Source organism: Bufo gargarizans, chromosome 1, assembly GCF_014858855.1.
Source record: "Bufo gargarizans isolate SCDJY-AF-19 chromosome 1, ASM1485885v1, whole genome shotgun sequence".
Lineage (NCBI taxonomy): Eukaryota > Metazoa > Chordata > Amphibia > Anura > Bufonidae > Bufo > Bufo gargarizans.
Window position 1 is genome coordinate 159283577 of NC_058080.1, and position 13376 is coordinate 159296952.

At 42.0% G+C, this 13376-nt stretch overlaps 1 protein-coding gene across 3 annotated transcripts in view; it reads right to left on the reverse strand.

Moving 5' to 3' along the window:
* KLHL2 (kelch like family member 2) overlaps window positions 1-13376 on the reverse strand; it is a 151298-nt gene that overhangs the window by 20305 nt on the left and 117617 nt on the right. For all 3 annotated transcript variants that reach the window (XM_044299873.1, XM_044299878.1, XM_044299865.1), the window contains exons 8-9: window positions 9460-9577; window positions 4456-4653 (exon numbers count right to left, since the gene is read on the reverse strand). In XM_044299873.1, coding sequence (XP_044155808.1) covers window positions 4456-4653; window positions 9460-9577 — 316 coding nt within the window. The remainder of the gene's footprint in view (window positions 1-4455; window positions 4654-9459; window positions 9578-13376) is intronic.

Sequence of the window (13376 nt, forward strand, 5' to 3'; positions counted from 1 at the left end):
GGATTAGTGTGGAATCAGACTGAAAAAATTGTGTATAACTCCATATGAAATCAGAGGAAAAACAATGATCACACTGCCCCATAAAAACAGTCTTCAGAACTTTCAAATTGTTGGACTATCCTCAGGTCACGCCAAGGATTTGATTCCAATGATTTTTTTGTACTAAAATTGTCACTTTTTGAAATATAAACAGTGTTTTTGTTTTGCACCATTTTCATTTGAGCTGCCATAGCCTACAAACATGGACATGTATATATGTAAATGAACTTTATCCACTAGTCTATACAAATACACTTATTGACAAAAAAAAATGCATAACACACCAAAAGGAGTTGTTGGAATCAAATTAAACTTTTATATGTTTGAATGTGATGATATATACCAACAGTTTAAAAGTCAAAAAAAAAAAAAAAGACATGTTATCCTGAAAAATTGATCCAGAGGAAGGCAAAAACCCCTCATTAGGTCAAAGCCAAATTTCCTCATTTTAGGGGAAAAAATTTCCTTCCCAAGTCCAACCAAAAAAATCTGAATAACTCCCTGGATCAACAACCTCACCAAAAACTATACCCTGAAATATTATTACACTCCAGAAATCCAGACCCCTGTTCTATGTTTGTGTACAAACCTTCTTTCCTCCAGACGCAGAGAATATCCCCTCGTCACAGTCACAGTCCTGGGGATAAATAGATGATGGAAGAGATCTCTGTACTGACCCCTGATATATTTATACATAGTTATTAGATCTCCCCTCGTCGTCTCTTTTTTTTTTTTTTTTTTTTTTTTTTTTTAAGTGAATAACCCTAATTTTGATAATCTTTCATGGTACTGTAGTTGCCCCATTCCAGTTATTACTTTAGTTGCCCTCCTCTGAACCCTCTCTAGCTCTGCTATGTATGCCTTGTTCACAGAAGGCCAGAACTGTACACAATACTCCATGTGTGGTCTGACTAGTGGTTTGTAATGTGGCAGGACTATGTTCTTATCACATGTATCTATGCCCCTTTGACGCACCCCATAGGGGGCCAGAACTGTACACAGTACTCCATGTGTGGTCTGACTAGTGGTTTGTAAAGTGGCAGGACTATGTTCTTATCACATGTATCTATGCCCTTGTGACACACCCCATAATCTTCTTGGCCTTAGCAGCAGCTGCCGGACACTGGTTGCTACAGTTAAATTTTTACATCATTAGGCCTTATGAGCATGACTGTGGGGCCACTGTGCCCTTGTTGCGCAAACTGCAGGTCTGCAAAACTGAGGCACTGGTCGTGCGCACTCTATCACGGTGCGGACCAATTTACTTCAATTGATCTGTGAGATGGGGTGAAAGATAGGACTTTTTCAGTCCAGAGGCACGGACCTGGAAGCCCACGGAACCCAGACACAGAGGCCCCACGATTGCTTGCATGAGGCCTTAGAGAAAGGATAAGTATATCGGAGAAAACTGTATAATTGAAAGGAGGATCTAGTACCTGTTGGACCACCTCTAACCTGAATAAGTTTTGGTATGGAGCCTTACAGATGTTACAGCTGGGCCTATAAATCCTGCACACTGATAAGAAGCTAAAGCTGGTGTCCCAGCTAGTTCCACATGTGCTCAATTGGTGGTGAATGGGCTGGCCAAGAAAGTGTTGTAATCTGGTGGAGACATTCCTGGGAAACCCTTGCTGTGTGGGTAAGCATTATCCTGCTGAAAAATTCCAGTTGGAATCCCCGCCAAGAGAGACAACACATGTGGCCGCAGGATGTCCTGCACATATTGGTGATCTGTTAGTGTCAAAAAATCTCGGAGAAAAGTTAGATATATTGCAGTAATATAGGTGTCCGTGAAGTAAGTATTAACCTAGAGGGTTAGGCCACTTTGATGGGTGCTGGGGATGATTCTCTCCCTGTACCCATCCTAGGTTAACCTTTGCCCAGGGATGATCCCCGATGGTGGGATCTCCCTGTCACCGTACCTGCCCTGTCTGGCCCTGAACAGTCCTGTACGTTGGGAATATCACACAGATAATGATGTCAGTAATATTTTTAACACTGACGCGTTTCCCCACCAAGGATCATCAGGGGGTCGGTTGGAGGAAGATAATTATTGTACATAACATCATAGATCAAAGCAGGATAAATAGATAAAAAATGCACTATGTCCTGGATGAAACAGTGAGGCAGACCATGCTTGGGGCTGGATAAATCACACAGGCTCCCCTATTGGTGAAGAGGGATGTCACTGGTGATGTGTCCCAACGAAGTCCGGACTGCCACCTGCTATATGGGACATCGTTGGGGCACATCACCAGTGACATCCCTCTTCACTAATAGGAGAGCCTGTGTGATTTACCCAGCCCCAAGCATGGTCTGCCTCACTGTTTCATCCAGGACATAGTATTCTAGTTTTTAATGGAACCAATAAAAGCTATATTTTAAAGGGTCCAAAACTCTAGGTTAATGATCTGTTAGTGTCCCTTGTATCACTACTAGAGGTGAGTGACTGTCATGTGCGATGTCTCCACACATCACACCAGCAGTTGGAGTAGTGTGTCGCTCCACAGCAATGTCAGGATTAAAGCACCCACCACTAGGCCTCCCCTCCTCGAACCCAAACAGAACCTGGATTTGTCGCTAAAAACCAGGGTTGATGAGATACCAAAATTTTGATTCGATTTCGCGTTCCTTCTCACTGGCTGTAGAGCTGTCCAATCAAAGCGCAGCGCGTCACAGCCAGGGAGGTGAAAAAAAAATGTTTTTATTCGTATTTTTTCTCCCTGGCTGTGATGCTCTGCGCTTTGATTGGACAGCACTACAGCCAGGGAGAAGGAACGCCCATTGAGAAAAAGGGCAGTCTCCTCCCCATTGCTCCGATGCCAGCAATTAGCAAATTAGCATACAGAGCTGGAGAATATACTGGGGGCCACAGCGGGCAAATGGAGCGGTGCCCAGGAATAATATTAAGTTCAGAGAGATACCTGGGTGCCGCTCTACATGTCCTGATAGTTTGTTTATAATGTTTGGACCCATGAAAGGTCCTCTATCATCATTGGTGGCGCAGTGTGCCCGCCCCTCCTCCTTCAATCTCTCCCGTTGTTGGTGGCAGCGGAGGCACGGGGGGGGGGGGGTGGGTGAGAGAGTGACTTCTTCTCCCCTGTGCTGCTGAGGGAACATGAGCGCCCTGACAGCAGCACACTGTTCTCTGATGCTAGGCTGCGCAGTAGGGCAGCCTAGTATCGATAAATGTCAAATCCCGGTATCGTATCGTTACCGGGACAAAAGTATTGATTGGGTATCGATATTTCGATACCCGCAACAACCCTACTAAAGACAATATGGTTCCAGTCTGTAGCAGTCCAGATTTTTTGTTCAGGAGTCCACTGCAAAGGCGACCATGGCTAGATGTCAATGGCAGGACATGTAATGGGTGCCGTGACACCAAATTTCCTTCTGCTGAGCACCTGTAAATGTTCCGGGCAGAAATAGTGTGTAGTGAAGGTGCCACCTATGTCTGGATGGTGGACAATGAAACTGTGTGAGCTGCTTGTGCTTTTTGGCAATCCTCTCTACTGGTGATCTGGCTGGGCCGTTTGCTGCATGTCCTCATGAAACCACTGCTCCCATGCCCCCAATAGCTAGGTTAGAACAGCCTACTTGGTGGGCAATTCGGTAAGCTGACCATTCTGCTTCTCTCAGTCCAGTGATGTGCTCCCTCTTAAAAGTATGTCAACTGGTCAAAATGTCTGAGTGTGTCAAAGAGGTATGGCTAGCAGTCATTAATTTCTCACCAAGAGGTACACTACCCTAAGTAACCTCTGAGAGCCTTTTTATAGGGCAGTGGAGGAAGCAATTTCAAAACCTCCCAGTGTCTAATCACACCAAATCTGTAATCGTTTATTTATCTGCATGTCAAGTTTTTCAGCAATTCAATATTTGTCTGGGTGTTTTTTTCTTTCGATGAGTGTATATTAACACATGAAGTTGAATTCACACTACACTGTGTTCACAGCATTCACCAGTTCAGTTCCTGACACATACTGTTTGTCAAATGTATCCATATAGCAGGCTGGTATACGTCGGTGTACAGACCACTGCAGTTTGTGATTTCATACAGAGGCATCTGACAAAAAGTATACCCTGTATACCAGCCTGTGGAGATGTATACCACTGTATAGCTATACATACGCGGAGACATCTCTTAAGAAATAGATTCTAAGCATGCAGCATTTAGTTCTAATAAAAGACACACAATTACAGTAGAAGGTCTATACAAGTACCTGGATGCAGCCATGACAACCAAAAATTAAAACCTCAATTATTGACATTGCTGGCTGCATAGAGAGAAATTAAAATGGTACAAAACAAAAATGAGGTGTATATTGCAAAATGATAACTTCATGACTAAACAATTTACAATATAAAATGCCACATGGCAGCACAAAATGCCAGCACTAGTTCATAAACACTTACCTGTACTGCCATCAAATCCTCCAACAGCATACAAAAGTCCATTGAGGACTGCAGCCCCTAGAGTGCTTCTCCTGTCCTGCATGTTTGCCACACTTATCCATTGGTCCTTCACTGGGTCATACGAATCTACTGTACGAACTCTGAGAGAGCCATTGAATCCACCAACAGCAAACACATGTCCGTTCATATACACCACACCTAGAAGTACAGCCATTATTAAATGTGCAGTTCCATTTCTTTCCAAGTACTAACACTGGCTATACACAGATCGTAGGTAGGATCTCATAATTTATCGCTATTACGGGCAGAGTTCCTGCTATTCAGTAGAATGTAATGATGTGAAATTGGAAAGTGGACACAACAGGCTCTACAAGTGGACACAACCCTTCCTATTTACATCATAGGATGGGCTGCTTGTAGGCATTCTAAATAATTTCCAGACGACCCCTTTAATATACTGCATTTTTCGTTGGTTGCTTTTAGAGAAGGTCTGTCAGCACTCCTGACAATGCTAAACTACTGACAGCACCAGATGGGGGCTGGGAAGAACATCAGCAGTAGTGAGAATATGAAGTTTTATTCTGACAAATTCTACTCTCTCAAGTGCCCAAGGAAGGAATTCATTGTAAAGTTGCTTCCCAGCCTGTAGGCCGCTACAGCTGTCACTCAGAGCAGAGGGGAGGGGCTGTGAAACAGCCAATGCAGGGTGCACTTTACAGTAAGCCCCGCCTTCCTGGTGAGAAAAGCTCCAGCTTTTCTTAGTCCCTCCCTAGTGCTGTCAGCAGTTTATCAAGGTCAAAATTGCTGACAGACTCCATTTAAAGTGTCAGTTCATTTTTACTCTGTAGTAAAACAAAAAAAAAAAAAAAAAAAAAAAACAGACCCTTGCACTGAAACCCTAAACCTGTAAATTTTTGCATGGTCAAAAAAAGAAAAGTTGGACTTTAAATTATTACCAGAAGGGAAGCCCTGAAAAACTTTTTCAGTAATGGGGAACCCCTACTACCGCCACTGAGAAGCCTGGTGTAAGTGTGGGTAAAGTATGCTAAAAGTCTATGGGCAGTATTTATCATGACTAGGTCAATGATATCCCCTGTTCTGCTGAAATGGAGCTGTCGTAGATCTCAGTTTTATTTTAAGCCAGAAAATTAGCGTAAAAGAAGAAATATTTGCCTGCCCCACCTCCTTCCCCTTTTCGGTAAAGTGGCGAGGGCAGCATAGAAACGCCACTTACGCCTAGATTTAGGCCACTTCCACAATGGCGTTAGCCTTTTCCATCAGGGGAACAGTGTGCAGCGGTTTTCTGGCCAGTCCCCATTATAGAGAATGGGGCCAGGCGGACTTCTGGCAGCGCACGTGTGTACGGATCCGGCAGGCTGTTCCCTTGCTGGAAAAGTCTGCCGGAAAAGCTTAACGCCAGTGTGAAAGGAGCCTTAGTCACAAGGTTTGTTACCTTTTTATGCCAGAAAACCTTTGTAAAGCATCTTTGTGCAGCCTGAAATCAGTTTGCCTTCGCTACTGTAAAAGTGACAGGTCTTGTTGTTGCTCTGTTCTGGGGTACCGCTGAAAGGGTTATCGTTTGTGGGAGCACCAATCTGTGGAAATCTCAGCACTGGAATCCATGCCCATAATCTAATCAATGATAGTTGTTAGGGGAAGAAATTCATAATCTTTGTCAGTGCTGCGGCTATAGACATCGCTAAAAGTGTAGAACTTTCTTTAACTGCACACAAATCCTTTAGGTTCTGACTGCAGTTAGCCTTTCCTGAATGTTCACATTAAGGATCCCTACACACATGAATTTTCTCAAAAAAAAAAAAAAATATATATAAAATAAAGGTGTTTTTTTTTTTTTCATACCATGTACAAATGTGTACATGGATTTTTTTCCCCTGGGATGAAAAATGCATGACAAATGGCAAAAGCTTCAATGTGCTGTGTTAATAAAAAAATAAAATAAAAAAAATAAAATAAAAAACTGACACAAAAAGCGCCACTGAATAGAAAAAACATTGGGCCAGATTTATCATTAGCTCAAGTCAGAATAATGGAGTGAAAAAGACGCAAATTTTTGCGCAATCGCCTAAACTGCGCAAAAATTTGCGACTTTTATTGGCTCTGCACTATGCTCCCCAGTTTTTGAAAGTGGGTGTGTTTTTTTATGTAAATGAATCTCAAGACAGATTTACAATTGCGACTATTTAAAAAGTCGCAAAAAAGTCACACAAAAATGCGCAATTTCACTCCAGTGAGGACCATGCTTATCTTATGAGACTTTTTAATAGAACATGCAACTTTTTCGTAAAGACGTGCTACCGTCAAACCACATTAATTAGTCTTAAAGGGCTGATCATAAATCTGACTTGGCTAAAACTGACTTTAGCCATATGTGAAAATCGAGTGAGCTGTCCGAGTAATGATAAATCTGGCCCATTAACTTGACAAAAAACACTTTTCTGCCATGCTTTTCACATTTACCGTAGACTTTCAGCTACATATCTCGAGATGGTGTTTTTACTTAAAAAACAAAACAAAAACAACAACACTAAACAGCAAAAGTGACATGCTATGATGCATCTTTGTGACGGTATGTACGTGTGGTGTGTGTGTGTATGTATATATATATATATATATATATATATACATACATATACACACACACACACACACACAGAGGATATAAAAGGTCTACACACCCCTGCTAAAATGTCAGCTTTCTGTGATGTAAAAAAAAAAAGAGACAAAGATAAATAACTTTTTCCACTTTTAATGTGACCTATAAACTGTACAACTCAATTAAAAAACAAACTGAAATCTTTTAGGTAGAGGGAAGAAAAAAATATCAAAATAAAATAATATGGTTGCATAAGTATGCACACCCTTAAACTAATACTTTGTTGAAGCACCTTTTGATTTGATTACAGCACTCAGGGCCAGATTTATCATGACTGACAGCTCACTCCACTTTAACATATGGCTAAAGTCAGTTTTAGCCAAGTCAGATTTATGATCGGCCCTTTAAGACTGTAACAAATGTGGTTTGACGGTAGCAGTTTATCCATCAGTAAGCAGCTTTACAAAAGTCGCACATCTTTACGAAAAAGTCGCGCGTTTTTATGAAAAAGTCGCATGTTCTATTAAAAAGTCTCATAAGATAAGCCTGGTCCTCACTGGAGTGAAATTGCAACTTTTTAAATAGTCCCAATAGTAAATCTGTCTAGAGATTAATTTACATAAGAAAACACGCCCACTTTCAGAAAACTGGCGAGCATAGTGCAGAGCAAATTTGTGAGCAGTTTTAGTGTTTGGGACTTTTTCACTCCATTATTCTGACCTGAGCTAATGATAAATCTGACCCTCAGTCTTTTTGGGTATGAGTCTATCAGCATGGCACTCTTCTTTGCAAAACCACTCCAAATCTGTCAGATTGCGAGGGCATCTCCTGTGCACAGCCCTCTTCAGATCACCCCACAGATTTTCAGTTCTGGGCTCTGGCTGGGCCATTCCAAAACGTTAATCTTCTTCTGGTGAAGCCATTCCTTTGTTGATATGGATGTATGCTTTGGGTCATTGTCATGCTGAAAGATGAAGTTCCTTTTCATGTTCAGCTTTCTAGCAGAAGCCTGAAGGTTTTGTGCCAATATTGACTGGTATTTGGAACTGTTCATAATTCCCTCTAGCTTAACTAAGGCCCCAGTTCCAGCTGAAGAAAAACAGCCCCAAAGCATGATGCTACCATCACCATGCTTCACTGTGGGTATGGTGTTCTTTTGGTGATGTGCAGTGTTGTTTCTGCGCCAACCATATCTTTTGGAATTATGGCAAAACAGTTCAACCGTGGTTTCATCAGACCGTAACACCTTTTCCTAGACTTAGATGTGTTTTTACAAAATGTAGCATGGATGTTTTTCTTTGTAAGAAAAGGCTTTCGTCTTGCCACTCTACCCCATAGCCCAGACATATGAAGAATACGGGAGATTGTTGTCACATGTACCACACAGCCAGTATTATTATTATTATTATTTATTATTTAAGCGCCATTCATTCCATAGCGCTGTACATATGATAAGGGGTGCACATACATAATACAGACAATTGCACTAATCATAAACAAAATGGGTTACAAACTGGTACAGAAGGAGAGAGGGCCCTGCCCGTGTGGGCTTGCAATCTACATGGTATGGGAGAAGGACACAGTAGGTGCGGGACTTGCCAGATATTCCTGCAGCTCCTTTAATGTTGCTGAAGGCCTCTTTGTAGCCTCCCAGACCAGTTTTCTTCTCGTCTTTTCATCAATTTTGGAGGGACGTCCAGTTCTTGGTAATGTCACTGTTGTGCCATATTTTCTCCACTAGATGATGACTGTCTTCACTGTGTTCCATGGTATATCTAATGCCTTGGAAATTCTTTTGTAACCTTCTCCTGACTAATACATTTTAACAATGAGATCCCTCTGATGCTTTGGAAGCTTTCTGTGGACCATGGCTTTTGCTGTGGGATGCGACTAAGAAAAATTGTGGAAAGACCAACTAGAGCAGCTGAACTTTATTTGGGGTTAATCAGAGGCACTTTAAATGATGGCAGGTGTATGCTGACTCCTATTTAACATGATTTTGAATGTGATTGCTTAATTCTGAACACAGCTACATCCCCAGTTATAATTATGCAACAACATTATTTTTCTTCCCTCCACCTAAAAGATTTCAGTTTGTTTTTCAGTTGAGTGGTACAGTTTATAGGTCACATTAAAAGGTGGAAAAAGTTCTAAAATGATTCATCTTTGTCTTATTTATTTTTTTACATCACAGAAACCTGACATTTTAACAGGGGTGTGTAGACTTTTTATATCCACTGTACATACACACACACACACTCTCAGACGAAGTATTAGCTATACTATACAAATCTTAAAGTGCAGAATTCGAGCACAGTATTCCAGAGTACACAGATCAGCCGTCATCCATAGGTCAATGTCAGTAGGAAGCGGAGTAAAGGTGAACAAACCTGATCTGCATCTCCTCGAGGGTAATTCAGCCACTTGGTGCCACTGTTCCTCTTTGAAATCGTAGCACTCCACACTGCGGATGGCCTTGGGTGCCTGGCCTCCAACCACGACCATTAACTGCAGAGAGAGAATGAAATTCAATTAGAAACCTTACTTCGAAAAAAACTCATTTTACATGCTTTGACAAGTGCTACTTCATATCCATTATCATATACCACTTTGATTGTTAAAATTCATTTATCTACAGACTGTATACAAAGTTCATGGACACTTGCCTACAGATAAGATACAAATACATTGTACAGTATTCTCTGAGGTTTTACGGTATTACTAGGACATCAGTGCCCCCTAGTGGAAAGCAACGAAACAGCCTTGTGGGGGCCACAGTGCTTATGAACGTTGAGTTATATGGCCTGTTTTCAGGTGTTCAAATTAAAATCTTTCGGGGGTCAGTTATGTTGTCCACTAGGGATTCAGTACTTGATGAAATAAACCTGTTGTTAATAATGTGTTACCCGCACAACACCCAGGTATTAGATAATGGCACATTGCTGAGTACAATACACAATCCTTTTGTAGTCATGACAGACAGGCACATAATCGTCCACGAATGTGACATACTGTACCCACACTATTGTTACTCATCCCTTCCCCAGCGCTATGTAGGTGTCCTGCTCATCACTGCCATCATTTTGAAGGGAGGAGAGATCTGTAAATTGCTCCAGATCTTCTTGTACATCTTGTCCTGTCTTCTATCCCACACCAATTAACAAAGCTGCTCAGGTCTGATTTACTAAATGATTAAACGATTCTGCAGCATCTTTTCATATAAGGCCTCTTTCACACGAGCGTGACGGATGAGGTCCGGATGCGTTCAGGGTGCGTTCAGTGAAACTCGCACTATTTTGCAAGCAAGTTCAGTCAGTTTTGTCTGCGATTGCGTTCAGTTGTTCAGTTTTTTCCGCGCGGGTGCAATGCGTTTTGATGCGTTTTTCACGCGTGTGATAAAAAACTGAAGGTTAACAAACAACATCTTTTAGCAACCATCAGTGAAAAACGCATCGCACCCGCTTGCAGATGCAATGTGCTTTTCACGCAGCCCCATTCACTTCCATGGAGCCAGGGCTGTGTGAAAAACGCAGAATATAGAACATGCTGGAATTTTCACGCAACGCAGAACTGATGTGTGAAAAACAACGCTCATGTACACAGACCCACTGAAATGAATGGGTCAGGATTCAGTGCGGGTGCTATGCGTTCACGTCACGCATTGCACCCGCGCGGAAAACTCGCTCGTGTGAAAGGGGCCTAATGTTCTGTTCCTCAGTTATTGCTGCAAGAAGTTTATGAATGGATTTTCAGCTGGCTGTTACCAGTTGTGTGTATGGCGGGGGGGGGGGGGGGGTCATTGCACAGTCTGACCATGTCCAATCAGTGCTGCCATTGGTTGACTGGACAGGGTCATATGATCAGACGGAACCCCCCACCTAACTGGTAACACCAGATTGTAAATCCATGAATAAACATCTAGTAGCAATAACTGAGGAATGACAAGATAGAGATACAGAATCATTATATGGGTGGGGAACACTAAAACCAGACGTCAGAAGAGGGGACATGCGGAAACTGCATAAGGTTTTTTACGATGCAGTTTTTTTATGTGGATTTGACATGGATTTACATTCCTGAGAATGACCTGTTCCTTCTGGTCTTAGGAGTCCAGTGGGCGGTCCCATTCAGTGACTGACAGCTCTCTCTGTATGCACACAGATACAGGGACGGCTCTGTAGAAACATACACTGGACTCCTAAGCACAGAATCTGCAGAGATTTAAATTATGAAAGGGGTCCTTTACCTTTTTATTACTGACGATCTATACTTTGGATAGATCGGCAGGGGTCTGACACCCAGGACCTTGCCGATCAGCTGTTTGGAGAAGGCAGTGGTGCTTGCAGTAGCGCTGCGGCCATCTCGCTCTTTCCCGCAGGCCTGTGACGTCATGACCTATCACTGGCCTGGCCGCGGCTCAGCCCCATTCACTTCAGCTTATACTGGTTATACTGAACCTTTTTCCACAAAACTATGCATTAGTCTTGCTCTATAGCATTTTCTGACAGATTGGACTGCATGTTCAATGCGGCAGGTTCCCTTTGAAAAACTTCTATTACAGATTTAAGTTTCATCAAATATGCATACTTTATAGTAAATTTTTTCTACATCCACAAAAAAAAAAAAATTAGATGGAAGCATGAGATTGCCATTTATCATTGTAATTTCATCATTTTTATATTTAAAAAAAAGTGCAATTTGAACCATTGATAGCATATAATTATTAGTTTAAAGGGCATCTGTCAGCAGATTTGTACCTATGAAACTGGCTGACCTGTTACATGTTAATATGTGCCCACATTGTCAAGAAAAATGAAGTTTTAATATATGCAAATGAGCCTCTAGGAGCAACGGGAGTGTTACCACTATCCCTAGAGGCTCCACTTTCTCTACACACCCTCTGCACTTTGATCAGCCATGTAAACATCATCATGCCTGGCCCTGTGGAGAGAGAGCTGAGCCTCTAGGTGCAACGGCAACACCCTCGTTGCTACCAGAGTCATATTTTCATATTTAAAACTTCATTCTTTTCAGCAATGCGGGCACATATGTGGACACAGAAGCCTTCAGCTGCCAAGTGCACATGTAACAGGTCAGCGAGTTTCATAGTACAAATCTGCTGACAGCTGCCCTTGAGCATCAGTTGAAACTTCAGAACATCCACGGCTCTAATTATCGCTCACCCATAGAGTTTTAAGCATGCTAAACCCGGTTAGGAAATAAGAAACTGACCAAATCTATGCCCCCATTTGTTTCCCAATCTGTGACTGACCATCCTATGGCGAAGTTACACAGGTTAAAAGGGTTGTCCGGGTTCAGAGCTGAACCCGGACATATCCCTATTTTCACCAAACCAGCCCCCTGACTTGAGCATCGGAGCAGCTCCAATGCTCTCCTTTGCCCTGCGCTAAATCAAATTTTCTGGAGTTCCGGTGACGTACCGGTATCTCCATAGGGCTGCCAGGCGGAGGCTTCCGCCCAGCAGTGAGCGCAGTGACGTCACCGGCACTGATGGGCCAGCTTTCGCTCTGCCCTAGCCTCTAAAACGCCTAGGGAAGCGCTAAAGCCCACCCATCAGAGCCGGTGACGTCACCGAACACACTGCTGGGTGGAAGCCTCCATCCGGCAGTGTATTATGGTAAATAAAAGAGTCCTTCTTAAATAAAAGCACTTCTGTGCAGTTATTCTCCTGACCTGATAGATATATCTACCTTGTATCCGCAGGCACAAAACACTAAAATGTCCTTTAAAAGACCACACTGAGATGCTAGACAGACATGCCAAAAGTGTAAAAAAAAAAAAATATATATAATAATAATAAAATACACAAAAAACCCACAAGAACAAACTTCTTTATTTTTAATTTTTTTTTAAAATGGACTTCAAGCAACAATATATTAACATATGCACATTTTTAAACAATACTGAAAATTACAAACGGACCCATGAGAATGCCATGCTATGAAATGCCCAATTAGCTCATAAAGCCAAACAAAGTAAACATTACACAAACTTGCAAATCAGCTTTGCAAGTGATAATTGGTTTGAACAAAATAAGCCAATTGGTTAAATAAATCATGAATTGAAATTTTCAACGGATCTAAACAAAACTAAAACATGAACATTTTCAGATAGTACTGCCTGCAAAGATAAAAAAAAAAAAAAAAAAAGTCAAGCTATCCTTCATATATCTTCAGCTGGATAGTCTGAAAAGTAAGAGCCGGCATGCTTTCATGGTGGGTCTGGGAAAAATCGCGCCTAATCACATATACAGGTATTGGGATTCTGCTTGCGGGCCCAGAAAATC